Here is a 16531-nt window from a genome sequence, read left to right as displayed (position 1 = left end):
ATGTAAAGAGTTTCCATGGTTATGAATGGTCTCACAAGGTTATGGTGAGGGAAACTAGCACCAAATGAGCAAATTGTATTATTTAATTTAAACATTGTATATGTCCAATGTCAGATCAGATGTCAAATGAAAATCTTGGATTAAAAGATTAGTAAATCTGTTTTGCATTAACTGAGTCAGTGGCGGCTGGTCCTTAGGGGGCGCTGCTCTCCAAGATGAGGAGGTTGGAAAAAAAATCAAGCATGACTGATTAAAATTCCTCATTCAACAGTGAATTTTCCCTAACAGACTTTTATCATTTGTCTTATGTGAAGCTACTGATTCCGCTCCTGGTTGCCAGGGGAAAAAATAAACATTTGGCCAGTCAACATTGCTGAATTTAATAGGCCTGTTTTTTTTTTAAACAAAAAAAACAACAACAAAAAACAGCCCTTGAACTAACTACACGCTTTGTAGAGGTTCAGGCTCTCGGCTGTTGAGAAACTCTTGCTTCCTGGAGGCTTAGACAGTGTTGAGTCTTTAAATCTTACCCTTAGGTATGTAATGCGCCAGTTTGACCCTAAGTAGCTTACCGGAAATAGCTTCCGATGTAAACTATCGTCAACTACGAAGGGAGAAGTGCTAAAAAGGGGGCCGTCAATGTTAATTCAATGTTTGTAAGCCTAGCCAGCACAGACTGGATGGCTTCGTTTAATTTCCTCTACTGACATTGCTGAAACAACAGCAAGACTACAATACTAAAACAGAACATTTACGTCATCTTTCGCTTCTTGTCTTTCTGTTCGCTGATTGGCCTGGTCCAAAATTGACCGGAGACAGTCCTTGTCGTGGGGAGAGAGAAAGAGAGAGACTGTGCTGGAAACGAAAAAAATGTTCCACTCGAAACATTCCACTCTATTATGGAAATGGCCATAATAGAAAATTATCAGAAAATTTGGATTGCTGTGATGAAAAAGCTGACGGTTAAAGGACAGCTTAGATGAAATTCTCCGTTGAATGACAATGCAGAGGATTTTACAAGTTAGCCGGTAAGCTACAGCTTCTCCTGCATGCTGCTTATTGTGTTTTATTTATTTTAGCTATCATACTGCTCTGTTTTTTTATTTTATTTTTATTTTTAAGTTGTTTACTTCTTCTGTTCAAAAACTGCTGTAGATGGGTGTTGTTGCTCTTGTTAGCATAATGCTAATGTTGCTTTGGACAAATCCAAAGGTCTCTCTCTTTTGTTGTTGTTGTTGGAAATTGTAATGATGATACTCCTGTTGTATTTTTGGGTATGTCTAATGTTAATGTTTGGTCGATATCATAATGTTTGTTGGGTCAGGTGGTCTTTGAGATGGCCATCTTCAATCAGTCTTCTTCAGATTACAAGTATTCAGATAACTGGATGGTATGAGTTGTGGGTTCATTTTCCTTTGGGATAAGCAAAGCAATTTAGAATTTCATTGTATTCGGCCTGAAAACTTGTTAGATTTAATCATCACCACGTTTTCACAAAAAATTAATATGACCAACTTCACCAACTTTGTTCAATTCTGAAATGTATTAATAATTTCTAAACGTTTGACCGGTCTAGCGCCCCCAGGTGGTCAGTGACCTTGTAGTGTCTCTCAGATCTCAGGTTTGGAGATTTAAACTGTTAACTATTCATGGTTAGCAGCCGGTCCACGATGGTTCAACAATGGTCCTTATGTCATTGTGGTTTATCTCAAAGTGATTTCATGATTTATGTTATACACAATATTTTATATTGTGATGCTGTTTTTATTGGAGGGATGATATGTACTTTGAATTTTGTGCTATTGTGACAATTATAAAAATGCTGATACAACTATGTATTAATTCTCTTTTCGGTACACAAAAAAAAAATGCTGCTCTTGAAAAACTTTTGTATTTGAACATACTTTAAAAAGTGTGATTTATATCACTAAACTGCATATAGGGACTACATTTAATCATATTTTTGAATTTACTTTCATCTACTGAGATTCTCCTGGAAAAAGACGGTGGAGAAAATGGTAAAAATATTAGGTTTTTTTTTTTACATTAATTGGAATTTATTGTGATGATAAATAAAAAAGTGTTATAGGAATTTTTCTTGCAATAAATGATAAATGATGAATTAAAAGCCCTGTGTTACAGGTCTTTAAAAATTTTTTTCTATGTAACGCTCGTCCCCATGCAAATAAACAATAAAGAACAACAAAAGGTCATCTCAACTCATTCCTTGATGTTGTCGCATTTAGATGTCGTTCATTTCAAACCGAGTTGCTCACTGTGAATCAAATTTCCTTGTGGACCTGGTGATCGAAAAAGATGGTCAGTAGTTCAGGGAAACTCTGCTGCTTCCTGGAACAACCGTCACACAGTTGAACGTCTTCCTGCCTCAAAAGCTCTGTTTACAAGAAGTGATTGAAACCCCCATCAGATCCAGGTCTCACTCTGCATGGGGGTGGGGGACGATCCTTTAACAAGGTACGCTCCTGCACATGTCGCAAAACGACGCTGCGCGTTTGCGGATCTCTTTTTATGCTCTTATTTGGATTTATTAAGTAGGCTGCTCTGAATCTTATCTGGTGAACTTTGCTCAGATTGACACTTTTTGGTAGAAGTGCTTCACAGCAATCACTGCAGCATGTCTGAGGCGCACGCCGAGACTTTCAGTGCGCTCCCATGACTTTGATCAAGCTGAGGATGTGATGAATAATCAAAATAATCTCTGCGCTTTTAGTAAATATGAAACAGGCCTTGAGCTCAACACCCACATTTGACACAAATCAGTGTAAAAAAAAAAAAAAAGAAGAAGCTGGATTTCATGTTTTATGATGCTCATTTTTAATCTCTGTTCTCGGTTCTGCAACTTGACCCTTCAGAGATTTGATTGTTTCCTCCTGTTGTTCAAGGTCAGTCTTCAAATTATTTTTTTTGCCAGATTCTCGCTGCTCGAAGCATTTTTTTCCCATCTGATGCTTAAAGCTGCCATTTGTAACCTTTATAAAAAATATATCCATTTTTGCATGTTTATTAAAATTGTCGCTACGTCTTGACAGAATGGTATGAGACGGATAATCTGTGAAATAAAAATTGAGCTCCTCTGTCTTCTCTCAGTGCTAACTAGAAAAATGCTAAGTTGTTTTTCTACCATTAGCAGACTGAGCAGTGTATACATGAGCTTTATTGGTAGCGCTAAGGCCCTCCTGCTAAGTCTGAATTGTTGTTTTTGACTTGAAGTGGTACATTTTTGTAGACAGCAATAGAAACGCTGGAAGGAGGTGAAACAGATCAATATTTTCACAGATTATCTGCTTCATATTAGAGCCTTTTAAGAAATACGTAAAAGAATTACAGATTTAAGGAACTGAAGTTCGTTCAGAAGGCTCTCATTGACTGTAGCGTTGACTTTCTCTTGTGGTCTTGTGAGTTGGAGGCCACACAGTCAAACAGGGCCTAGAAGTGAGCCCACTCTGTTTGTTGGTATTGGCCTGAGAAACTCAGGCGTTGTAAGTGAGGTGCCTGAAACACGTCAGAGGCACTGACGTGTTTCTTTTGTTTTTCTGTTCTTAGAGATGACTGACATGCTCGATGGATTTCATTTCAGTTGAAGAGGCCTGGAGATGATTATGGCTGAACTTCTCAAATTCACCAGAAGGAACTGATTTCCCTGGGATTTCTCTACCACATAGTTGAATTGGACGTTAAGGGCAACCATGTCTGCCCTCGAAAGATTAGCTGGAGGCGTTTCATTTCTGCAAACAACCCGTGTTTGGTCCGTGACCAACTTTACATTCGTCTGACGTCTGGAATCCATATATCGCTTGCTTCACTAAGATTTGAACATGCTGTTGTTGAAAAGTAGACCTCGTGATGGAGGTTGGGAAAAGTGAGAGAACTGTCTGGTTTATTTCTATGATGTATCGCAGCGTGTCATCAGTACATTTCTAATTTAACATGCTGTGTGCAAAACGACAAAGCAGAACACAGAACAAACTTTGTTATTGCTGAAGCAATCCATTTGGAGATAATTACATTTTTTTTTTTTGTATTTTACTGAGTAGAAGGAACTTGTTGGAAAAAGTTGAGGACTTTCAGTAACTCAACAGTCTTGTGATGTTTCTAGATATATCTCACTTTGATAATATTTCAGTTACATCATTAAATCCAAAAGTGTATTTGTCAAATTAAATAATTATGAAGCATTTTTCTTCATGTAATCCAATACCCACAATATAGTGTGCTCATAGAAGCATTCATCTTTCCAACCACTAGGTGGCAGAAGACGCAGAGGTAGAGAATCGGTTGCTTTCTCTGAAAGTGTTGAAGAAAGTCCACGGTCCAAAAACTAAATGATTTGTAATCATTTGTAGTTTAAATGAAACTGGAAATGCATACATAATTGAAAATAATATAGCCAATTTCAATGCAATTCAGTTATTTATAAAGCACATAACTAAATATGTTTTCAATTTAAAATAATTCATTGCCTTTCTCCAGTGGTGAGAGAGGCAAAAGACAGGACACGCCCACAGTGGAGTGGAAGAGGGAGTCTCTAAAAAAAACACCAGATTTGGTGTTTAAAAGCAAGCAAACAAACAAAAAAAACGTATACGCCAGTATTCATTCAGTCATATTAAAAATAAAAACACCACCAACAACAACAAAAAACAACACAGCTAAAATTTTGTTGAACTTGGACAAAAATCATTTTAAATGGCGTATTAAGCCAGAACACAAAAAGGCTAGCCCAGGGGTGGGCAATCCTGGTCCTTGAGGGCCAGTATCCTGCAACTCTCCTGGTCCAACACACTTGAATCCCAACAGCTGAATCACCTCCCAAGTGCAGTCAAATTCTCCAGAGTCCTGCTAATGACCTCATTATTTGACTCAGGTGTGTTGAAGTAGAGATACATATAAAAGTTGCAGGAGACCGGACCTCGAGGACCAGGATTGCTCACCCCTGGGCTAGCCGCTGCCACAATGAAATGTGTTTTGCGTTAGTAGAGCTGCTACATAAACAATCTTTCTTCCATTGTGATATACTTCCATTGTCATATATCTGTTAAACAATTAGTTTAATAAGGCTAAGTGTTTCGTTGGTGATCAAATTAAATTCTTAGGTCAGAAATACACAAAACATTAAAAGAGTGGTTTGAGTTACAGTGCAGCTAAATAATGTTAGCAAGTGGCTCCTCCTGTTCGCACACACTACATTCTTTATACAAAACAAACAAGCTGTTATTTATAACGGTTAAGCTGTGTAGACGTCTTACATATCAACAGGGTGTTGCAGTAGTTGTTATTTAGTTTTGCTGTCAGTCGGCGTCAATGTTCATCTTTTGACCCACTGAAAAGACTAACTGTAGCACAGCGAAAATATTGGAAAACACTAAATTCTAGGAATCAAGCTATTCTCCACTTTATGCTGCAACTAATCTCTCACATTTTTGTTTAATCACTTTCTTGCTTTTACCAGTTATAAATGAAATAATAATAAAAAAATCTCCTATAACAAAGTAGACAGATAAAATATTGGATTGTGCTTTTATTGCTGGTGAGGAACAAAGAGATGTTGGATGATTTACACATTCGTGATCAGGTCTAAAGTCTGTTTCTCCGGGAGTTTGGCCCCGGAATAGTTTTTAGAGGATGTCTGCCTACGAAGAATAATGTTTGTTTTTTTCTTTCTGTGTAAACTGTTGGACTGAAAAATATTCATTGTTCTCCATATTGCCAACTGACATAAGGTCAAAACAAGAAAACCACACATGAGACATCAGCATAAGTATGTAGGGGTATATTATTCCTGAATTAAAGGCTTTTTATCCATCTGCTTTTGATAAACTTTACAATGGAAACAATAGCTGTCATCATCTCGCTCATCCTCAAACATGAGCACACAGATTCTCTTTGATGCACAAGACAGTGGCGTGCAACTAAATAAAAAATAAAAAATAAATAAAGACGGCGGCTCATTTTATTTTTAATTGAATCAGTCAATCCCTCTTGGGATAGCGAGGCCACTCAGCTTCTCAAATGACGGTTCAAATTTGTCCGGGGGAACGTGATGGAGCAGATCTTCTCCTTTGGTTATTTCATAGCCAGCGGACTCAATGTCTGTTGTGGCCCCATGCACAAAAACAACTAGCTGTGTGGTATTAGTCATATCACAGGCAGGAAAACACTTATCGAAGTCTCTTGCGTTGTCTTTAGGTGTTTTTGGACATTGTTCGGTGAACATGTCTGCAGATGCTATGCTGGATGAGCTGATGTTCTCAAATTCGCTTTGTGTCAGAAGTCAATGGTTCTGCCGCAGAAACGATGTATATTTTCACAAACTCCACCTTTAGACGAAGCTTCAACCTATTAATTCACTCACCAGGCAAACTTCACTTCTACTGTTGCCTTTATAGTCAAATAAACTCCGATAACAAATTTCCGACAAAGCAGAACAACGTCTATCTCACTGAAAAATATTTTCTTGAACAATGACGCATGCAGCGTCCACTTTTCTTTTTTTCCTCCAATTGCAACGGCAGACTCCCTTTTAGTCGATTTGATCTAACTGAAACAGTCATACTGCCATCAATGACCCCTGTCATGAGTTGGGTGAGTCTTTTATCGCGGAAATAACCTGTGTGGATCTTTATTTGTACCCCGAGGTCTAATTGTTCCAGTTATTTATTTGAAATTAAGCAGTGGGCCAGAAAAAAGGGTTCTGAGTGCTACATATCACCCACAGACCGCTTGAGTACAAGCCGTTTACCAGGTACAGAATTCACTGTAGACATCAGTACAACGGCACAGAGAGTAGAACATAATTCCAAACTAACAAACAACTGACCCTCTCGCATGTTCTCTCACTTCACCTGTAACTAAAACTAAATCCTTCTGACCATTTCCACTCCAATATATATATATATATATTTTAAATTAAATCCATTCCTCTTTGGGCTTGTATTACTTTCCTTCACTCCCCGGCTTTGGGCCAGAGCAGTGACACCCGAAACGCTACCAGCAGAAAATGCGTAGTCGTGGTGACAAGAGGTGCCTTGGCAACAGCTGTTCATGCATCTCAAGTTGAAGCCGTGTTCCATGCTTGTTATTCCATTACTTTGACGTTTGTTGTCGTGCGTGGGAGTTGGTTGTTTCAGTAAAAGGCTTGTTTCATGCACAGAAAGGGCCACGACACTCTGTGTTTTAATCATCCATGTCTGCATTGCAGTGCATCGAAAAATAGATTCTGACCCCAATTAGATATTTGGCTTGCTCTCGTTTTATTGTCAAATTACTCATTCCTTGAATTGGCATTTTACACCAGCACCGCTCTCACTTCTCATCATCACCACCTTTTTGTTTCGTCTTTAGAGGTCTTAGGACTATTTAATCACTTTCAGCCAGTCATTAAATCTGATGGAAAAGTCAAGGTTTGTAAAAGCTCTTCAATTGTTGTTCCATTTAGGGAAATAGATTTGCTGAAACGTATCCAAAAAACAGGCCCTGGTTGGCTTGGCGGGACAGCGCACTGGGAACTGTTTGGAACGGAGGCGGTGCATTTTGGCAGGAGAATTGAGAAATATTGGTCAAAACAAGGAGTTATGAGTTTTTTGCTCCCTCACGGTTGATTTCGTAAGAATTTTGTAGTAATGAGAAGTGGATGACCAAACAATCCTTGGCAGATCTTTGCAGCTTGTTGAATATTTTTCATTTCATTGTTACTCTAATTATATATTATATAAAAACTGATGCAGCCAGAAAGGCTGATATTCCCCACCAAATGACAATCTGGGGTCTGATTTCCATATTTCAAACATTGCCATGCTCTGTTTGGATTATTCTTTATAAATGTCATTTTATGTATGTTTTCTACTTCTCCTCTGTGTTTGTATTTGAACTATTTTCTGATTTATTTATTTTTTTTATTTCTACTGTAGTGAAAACACGAGTTACCAAACTTCGTCCATCACTTCCTTCACTGCTTTTCTAAATTCTTGTCATAAAGCTGCGGCAAAAACCTGTTAGTGGACGCAAAAGCAACTGGGACTGGGATTCACGGACTGGACAAGCTGGACAAGCGTCCCAAGCGGTTCAGACAGTGCTGCCATAAAGCAACTTTTACTGGGCCGTTTTATGACCCAGTAAAAGCCAAACAGGCCAGATGGAAAATCTGTAGAAGGCAAAAAACAAATTTTTTTAATTACTCTTTACAGACACAAGATTTTGTCAAACAAAATTTGAATTACCAAGGTCTTGTAGCTTCCACTAAGATTTTGAAGCATGTATTTTTCCTTGGTTGTAAGATGACTAAATGTGAAAAACGGCTTCAAAAAACGGCAATATAAAACATAAGGTAAGTACAAACGTATTTGATTAGAATATAAAATCTGTCCACTGTTGTCGCAGATTGAGTGGCCGATTATGAAGCGTCGCTAAACTGGAGCTTCGCTAAGATGCAAACCCGACTCACACCTTTATTCACCTCATTTCCTTTGAACACTTTGTATATCTGTAACTACAGACTGCCTGTCACTCACAAACGGGTCTCTCTCTCTCTCTCTCTCTTTTGTCCAAAACAAGTTTTGCTCCAGTTTTTTGGGTCCTTACTCATATGGTGAGGTGTGAGATGAAGAGATGTTATCACTTTGTCTGCCTTTGGAGTTATGCTGATTTATTACAAGAAGCTCTGTCAGCATTTCCTTGACCTACATTGTGTAGGCCGCGTTGGCGGTGTGTAAGGGTTGCTATAAAAGTAAACTAGTAAACGATTTTGTCAGCTAATTAAAAAAAAAAAAAACTAATTAAGAAGTCTTATGTTGAGATGGACCAGAATGACGTGTGTCCAAGATCATTTTAAGAATGTCAACAACTGGAAAAAGTGGGATTTTAGTTGCGCAGCGTTTAAAGAAATGGGCTATCAGTTGCAAACCTGTTTGCTTTACAAAAAAAAGCCTCTTTCTGCAAAAAAAAGGGGGGTTTCTTATGCAACAAACAGGAAGTGAACTTTCGAAAGAAAAGAATGGAGGTCTGTAGGTGAAGAAACATTTTCACACTTTTTGACAGACTGATGACGGCGTTGCCTTTGAGGTTTTCTGCAGGGGAACTTTTTTCGTGTGTGAAAAGAGAAACGCATGGATGTGGACCAAAAGAAACAAAAAAACACATGTGAACGAAAAGAAACAAACAAGGAGAATAACAAAGAAAAAGTTGATCCTCTTCAAAACTCTGTTAAGGCATGGCGGAAATGCGCCTCGCCGCACAAGTTGGCAGTCCACACCCCAACACCGCCTGCCTGCATAAAAACACTGGCTGAGATCAAACACAAGACAGCACAGGAGCGTCGCAGTCGAAGCTGAAACGTTTGAGAGGACTCAGTCATAATGCTGGTGAGTCAGAGTTTTCTTATCTCCATCTCTCATCAATCACCAGGAGATTTTATCACAGGGTGAATTTAAGGGTTATGTGACATAACATAATTATTCTCCAACAGTGGTTTTCTCAGGGTTAGCCGTTTGTTACATTAAACGTTCGTGGGTTGTTTTTTTTATCCACTCAAATCACCATAATCAGAGTTTAAAAGTAGCCAGAAGTTGTACAGATGTTTGTTTTTTTTATTTTATGTGCAACACTTAAAAAAAGCCCTTATTCCGACTTTCTCGTGTTTGACTTCTTCAGCTGACGAGAGTTTTTCTGCTGCTGGGTTTTGTCTCGGTGATTCCCGTTGCCAGCAAAAAACGGATCATCAGACCGAGGAGCAAAACGCTGCAACTGGCCCTGGATTCCTCTGTGAACTCTAACCTCTCCCGCAGCTCTGCATCAAACATCGCCAACTTGTCTTTGTCGCCGTGGACGTACATGTGAGGAAACTCCACACACATGCCGCCGCGTTGTTTTTCAGATCCCCGTGGTGACACGCTTTATCCTTCAGACTCGGGTTAAAGCATCTGAAATCTGGAACCAGTGAGCTGCCGTTCGCCTGGGGCTGAGTCCAGCATGAATGCATTTTGGCTGAGAAGAGGGTCCACATCTGGCTGACTACCCACTGCATGGCTCAAATTCTTTTCCAGTGACAATGGCTGTATTTTTCTATAGACTCTGAAGTTTGAAGAAAGAGAAGGGTGTAAATATGACCCGATAGTCGCAACTTTTAAAAGGAGGACTCTAGGTAGTTTTAGATGTCATTTCTTTCTTCAAGAACTCAGCATTGCGTTTCTGAAATTCAAGAAGTTTTAAAAGTTTGGAACTAATTTTAGTCTCATTTGTATGAGCTATTTTTTTTTTTTTTGTTGTCGCAGCGAGTAAAACCAAAACCTCCAAAATTACTAAATGAAGGTTTGATTTTAGGTCCCATTCAACATCTTCCTATGTGGTGACAAAAGAACGTGTTTTTAATTTTTTATACAACAAAAAAGACACCCCAACCACAGTCAAGAGGAATTAAATTCCTGCCCTTTATGTGACAGTCATTGTTGACACATAAAAAAGGATTGGGAAAAGAAACAACTTTGTGGTTTTGTCACATCTGAATTTAAATAGTATGCCTGGCTTGTTTCTCAATCAGATTTTTATATTGTGGAACGTTCTCCCTGAGTCATGTGGAGAAACTATTCAGTAGTTGTTGTTTTTATGCCCAACTAGCCGTAAATTAGCATGAGCTCCTGGTAAATTCAACTCTTTGCCAGACTTTTACATATGCTTTGCCATCTTGTCCATTTCTTCTACCTTTTTTTTTTTTTTTTTTGCATATAAGCATCAATTTGGAATTTGGTCTTTTCACCAACTATGAGGATAGTCAATGAAAAAGGTCTCATTTAATTTTATGATATTCTACATCCATCAGTAAGGAAACCACATTTCCTGACCATATCCTATGAGTAAAAGCTAGAAATTTACTTTCAACTGTCAGTTGTCAGAACGTCTATGAATCGTCCTTCTCACCATGTACGAACTGATTATTTTTTTTGGCTGTTATGATTCTTTGGTGGAACACTGTTGCATTTCGTAATTGAAATAATTCAGGTATAAAAACCAAAGTGGCCAAACTGGTGAAGCGCCAAAATGGCCACCATTGGTCGGTATGAAATTCTAACCTTGACTAAAAACAATACCACAGTTATATGGTATCTGTACAAAGCCAGTGTCCATTCACTTATTTAGCTGGTATTATTTTGGGCTATTTTCTTGGGATGCCAGCAGTGAGCTGCTTAACAGACATTTTTCATAAACTGCAAGTGCAGTTTAAAACTTCTGCCTTGGTAGTTTCCAAACAGACACTGTTTTCCATTGTCAAACAATTTAGTTTTTCTAATTTCCTGTTTTCATGGACTTCAAATGGATCCCCAGTAGTGTGTTACAGCCGTCCACAAATAGCTAAGATTTGTGAATATTTGAGACTCTACAGGGTTGTAATAGTTTTATGTTTTTCATCATAGCTTAGTTTTATTTCATTGTGACTTTTTGTTTGTGTAATTTACTTAGTTGTAATTAGTTTTAAGAGTGCATTTGCTAGTTTTTATTAGTTATTATTATTACGTATGTAAATATTGTTTAGTTTAGTTTTTTTAGTTATTGTAGTAATTTTAGTCTTTTCATACTTTTGAATCCTACACCTGAAAATGAACCAAATCATTCTATTGTGACATTGATTAGGCAATGAATATTTAACAGAAGATACGATTTTCAAAATAATTTATTCAATTATCGTTTTACAAACAAATGACTCTGGTGTTTTCTCCCAACTGTTCTGGTCGCCATTTTGCTGACTACTTGCTACCTGCAGGAAAACTGATGAATAGGTCAAATGTTTTGCTTTGAACTGATCGATTTTTTAAAAATCTTTCTCTCTCTAGATATTCTTTCAACTCCTCCCGTTTACCCCAGAAGATCTTGCAGGCCAACTGCAGCACATCTGGCTGTCTGAACCTCCAGGGTAGAGGAGAGGATGCAACTCTGCAGGTCAAACCCATCAAATATCAAGTCCTGGTTCTGTACAGGTGAGCCTCTGATGTGGGAAGTGAAGCTTCATTTTGCCGTTTTCTTTATAGGTCACAGATCTGTTTGTGTGCAATGCAGCCTTAAAAAGCAATGTTCGAAAGTTAGGAATGTAATTCAGGGGAATAACACCATTTAACACATTCCCAGTTGAAGCATGGTGGAAGGAAAAACAGCAGAGATCATCTGTGAAGAATAAATACTTAAAAAAGCTAACAGTATCAGATGCTATGATTTTAAAATAGCACCCTAGCCACCTTACAGTGGACACATGCTGTTAAAATGGCACCAAAACTACTACTGGTATGCATATCTTTGAATGTGAATTTGTTTTTTGGGGGATGTAAATCCATCTATACCTCAGGGAAATGCTTTTATGCATATAATCCCAGACTGGGCTTTGTGTTGAGAGTAGCTGTGAAGCCGCTGCATTTTTGCAGGCTTTGTTGCCTCTGGGTGAAAGTTTGATGAGAAACAGACCTATTTAGTCGCATTGCGTGATAAGAATCTAAAATTCATTGAAGAGTTTGCATTATGGGTAATCTCATTACAGAAACAAAGTTGGTGGGTTTTTTTTAAATATCTATTTCAATCTAAATATTTTTCAGAGAAACTGTGAAGATGTGGTCAGCGTTCTGACAGAACTGCAGTGTGAACCACTGAAGCTACATAATATTAGCTTGAGATGTGAATTTATATTTCCTTTGGATTAAAAAAAAAGTTCAGGCATGGCTATTGGTTTACACCTTTGACTGCATTGCCTAAATTCAGAAATCCACAATGTTGCACATTTAAAAAAAATAAAGTGCCAGAATGTAAAATGTATCTGTATGGGGAAATAATCAGCTGATCTGATAATTTATCATTATGCTTGAGCCAGCAATGAATTTCTAAATGACAAAATGAAATATCTGGGTTTATTTGAGTCCATAAGAACCATAACATTAATGTTCTCCATTGCTGAGTGTCGCTGCAAACATCAGCAGGGAGATGAATGCAGCTTCTGCATGCTCACCTTCTGCCCACAATAGTGAAGAACACAGCATATAATGGAAAAGCTGGGGTAGAACTGAACAGGACATAAAACTGCAAACTTGCGAGTGGAATAGCGCCTATAGAGACGCACAGAAAAGAAACCTACACACACACACACACACACACACACACACACACACACACGCACACGCACCCACACACACACACACACACTTATACTGGTAATAGTGAACTATCAGGACAATTTTTCCAAAATTTTCACAGTTGTGAACTACAGGAACACCATTTTCCACTTGTAGAGACAGACTGAATATGTCAAAAAATCTTCAATAAGCCCTTCAACAGAGATCCCACTTGAAACTTTGTTTACACACTTCATAACCTTAAATATAACAGCCTGACCTTATGAAACAATAAGAGGAAATCCATACACACAAGTTTGTATTCCTACCAATATTGAGACAAAGAAACTGAACTCATTTGTCTCTTATTATGATTACAAATAACCCTAAAATGTTATTAATGCACACAAGACATTCTTTTTAATTTCCATGTGTTTGACATAATTGGAAATTTTAAAATCTACAGTTTCAGAATCTGTAAATAACTCAAAAATGCTACAGACTTATTTTTTTTAAATGTGACCTCTTTTTGTCGTGACCAATCACATTTGCAAAATATTGCTACCATTCTCATTAGTATCAACAACAATAAATTAGTTAAGAGACTAATATTTTCATTTCAGGTTGTATGTATTAAGATGTGTTATTGCGAGGCAATTTAAGGTTGGGTGGGTGAGCTTTTGTTAAGTGGGTTAAGTGGTCTACAGCCTGAAAAAGTTTGGGAAACATTGATCTAGAGGAAGCCAAATGCAGATGGAGAGCATGCAATATTCCACATCAGCAGAACACAAGAGGTGAGATTTGAACCCGGGACCTTCTTGCCAATTTTAAGAGTGCTGGTCCTCACCACCATTCAGCCCATGTTCAGAATGATCAAACTAACCAGCATTGTTTTATATCCCCCTTCAGGACCCTAAAGAAAAGAAAGAACAGCAAAAAAGGGAAGAAGCAGAATGAGTACATCTTCACGTTGGGGACTGAGGAGATCACAGTTGGCTGTACCTGTGTGAGACCCACTGTGATCCCACAAGAGTAACAACAAGACATCCAACAAAAGCTCTGGTTACACATATCATTCGTGTTAATGTCTATGCATTTTAAAAGTTGTGCCGTTGACAATAGATATTTTCATATGCTGCATGAAAAAAGACTATTTAGTCAATTAGAGTGAACTCTTCTATTTTATAGTCAGTTTGAACTACATAGATTTTTTTCTATTCGCTAAATGCCACTAGAACATGATTTTATTTTTGGATTCACACTTTATTTGCAAGTATAATTATTTGAAAAGAAATTGTACTGAAGGATGAACCGGACTGATGGATTTTCACAGCCGTTTTTTGGAGATGTATTGGTCAACCTCTTTAAACATGTCCATGATGTCACACAGGGAAGCAGTGTGTTGAACATGTTGCCCTAAAATACATAAGTTTTAAGTGAACCTTTTGGAGGCTTTGTAAAAATCATTTAAAGACATTGCAGTCTTAATGACTGTAAATCAAAGGCTTCAAAGATTGTAAAACAAAAAATCTCCAAAAAAACGAAATTTTCATTCTTCTGGCATGATCCTAGTAACCCTAAAACACGAACTTCTTTCATTTTTAACATTTCCAATTACAAGTCAGTTTATATAAGATTTAATATTAGACAGTAAGGAAAAAATGCATGTAAATATCTGGTTTCAACTGCATAGTTGACTGTAGATGTAAAAAGTATTTTTAATAACTGTGACTTGTTACTTGTCTGCATAACTGGTGTGCTTAATATCTTGTCAGGTAGTCCTTACTACATAACACTTTAGGCTGAGAGAACTGATTCATTTATTTATTGTATTGTAAGCAAATCACCTTTATTCAATAAATTTGACAGTGTATTTTTGGTGCCTAAAAGCAGCCAAAAATACTTTTTAAAACCTAACTGCTAGCTGCTGTCACTTTGTTGCTTATCCTGCCATGTACGTCAATTAATCTATAATTTCGTCAACGTTATGAAATGAAGCAAAAAATGCAGAAGTTCTTTCTCGTCTGTGCCACTTATGATGCTCTCCTGTTTTCATTAGAACAAAGGGTTTAAAATTTACAGGGTACTACTCTGTCAGGGGAGATACACTGTTTCTTTTGTTGTCAAATTTTTTTTGTCTTTTTCAATTTTTAACAAATGCCCAATCAGAATTTAACATCTCTATGCACAGTCTGAGTGCCCCCACATGGTCAAAACTATTATTAGCTGAATTATTTTAGCTAATAACCTAATAACAGCTCCCTGCTGTTGGAGCCTGTTAAAACAATTGGCATGCTGACGTGAGGGAATCCTCTTTAGTGCAGACAAAGCCTCTGCACAGTGTTGCAAGAGATTAGGTAAATTTTTAATGACTTGAAAATAACATAAATAAAATGTGTAAACTCCTTTGTACTCACAAATATCTGCACAATACGGTGTCTGAAGTATGTGATGCTCGTTCCGCAATTTTCTAATGTGTCAAAAAAATCTTTACCAGCTTTGCTTTGCAGGAGATGAATCATGTGTTCCACAGTATTAGATCTGTTTTGCATAGACCAGCCAAGGAGACGTAAAATAATTTCCAAAAATAATCTTAATTTATTACAAAAAATGTCCAAAATAATTCAAAATGACAAATTGGGCCCAAAAACTGAGGTCAACATAACAAAATGTAACTCAAGTGGTAACAAAAGAAACTCAAGCACAAACTGACCTCACAAACAAGACATGAGGGAAACTTAAATAGTGGCTGATCAGATCACTGCTAACACACACAAGGGGGTAACTAAACACACAAGAACCTAACAAATATTAGTGAGATTATTATTAAATCTTTAAATTAAATAAATATCCAATTTAAACTAACTTTCAAAAAGAAGAAACATTAAATAAATGGTCAAAATAAACTATAAACCAAATATCCCCTTCCCCTGGTAAACAAATGGACCGGCCCGCTGAGGGAGTTTGACATCCGTGGACCTCAGTCAGCTGGAGCTCATCTGTGATTTCCAGGGGCAGGTCCAAAGGAAACTAATAACTCAAAAGAAAGAAATTAAATGGTTGTCTTTAACAAAAAATACAAAGAACTGACAAATAAAGTTAACTAAATGTGCGCACTTCAAATAGTTAACTTAAAAAGTCAGACTAATAAAAATAATTTCAAAGATATAGATAAATCTAAACTAAACACTAATTAATATATGTAAAGTAACATTAAAGAAAACAGAAAACCATTACCAATTCTGTGTGACAGCAGGGGCACAGAAGGGAAATGCCAGATTGCTATACGTGTGCAGCCGTGCATCTTTGCACATCATTGAGAAGCAAGTTGTAAGCAAAACGAGTTTTAAGTGATTATTTAAATTTGTTCAAGTAGGGTTTTATGAAGTTTCATATATCAGATTTGGAATTGATAGTTTACATAGATGTCC

General features: G+C 37.4%; 1 protein-coding gene across 1 annotated transcript; it reads left to right on the top strand.

The window, feature by feature from the left end:
• The first annotated feature begins 440 nt into the window (after positions 1 to 440).
• Positions 441 to 15639, top strand: il17a/f3 (interleukin 17a/f3). Its single transcript, XM_044106771.1, has 6 exons — positions 441 to 536; positions 820 to 1028; positions 9055 to 9377; positions 9667 to 9848; positions 11841 to 11984; positions 14010 to 15639. The coding sequence occupies exons 3-6, from the start codon at positions 9372 to 9374 to the stop codon at positions 14134 to 14136; spliced, it is 459 nt and encodes a 152-aa protein (XP_043962706.1). The 5' UTR covers positions 441 to 536; positions 820 to 1028; positions 9055 to 9371; the 3' UTR covers positions 14137 to 15639.
• The last annotated feature ends 892 nt before the right edge of the window (positions 15640 to 16531 follow it).

Source organism: Gambusia affinis, linkage group LG22, assembly GCF_019740435.1.
Source record: "Gambusia affinis linkage group LG22, SWU_Gaff_1.0, whole genome shotgun sequence".
Taxonomy (NCBI): domain Eukaryota; kingdom Metazoa; phylum Chordata; class Actinopteri; order Cyprinodontiformes; family Poeciliidae; genus Gambusia; species Gambusia affinis.
Note: the sequence above shows the minus strand (reverse complement) of the source record. Positions and strands in the feature narration are given on the sequence as shown.

Excerpts from the sequence above, each read along its gene's own strand:
- il17a/f3 (XM_044106771.1), top strand. Across the intron at positions 9,849-11,840 it reads TTGTCGCCGTGGACGTACAT|ATATTCTTTCAACTCCTCCC; the intron begins GTGAGGAAACTC and ends TTCTCTCTCTAG. Across the intron at positions 11,985-14,009 it reads CAAGTCCTGGTTCTGTACAG|GACCCTAAAGAAAAGAAAGA; the intron begins GTGAGCCTCTGA and ends ATCCCCCTTCAG.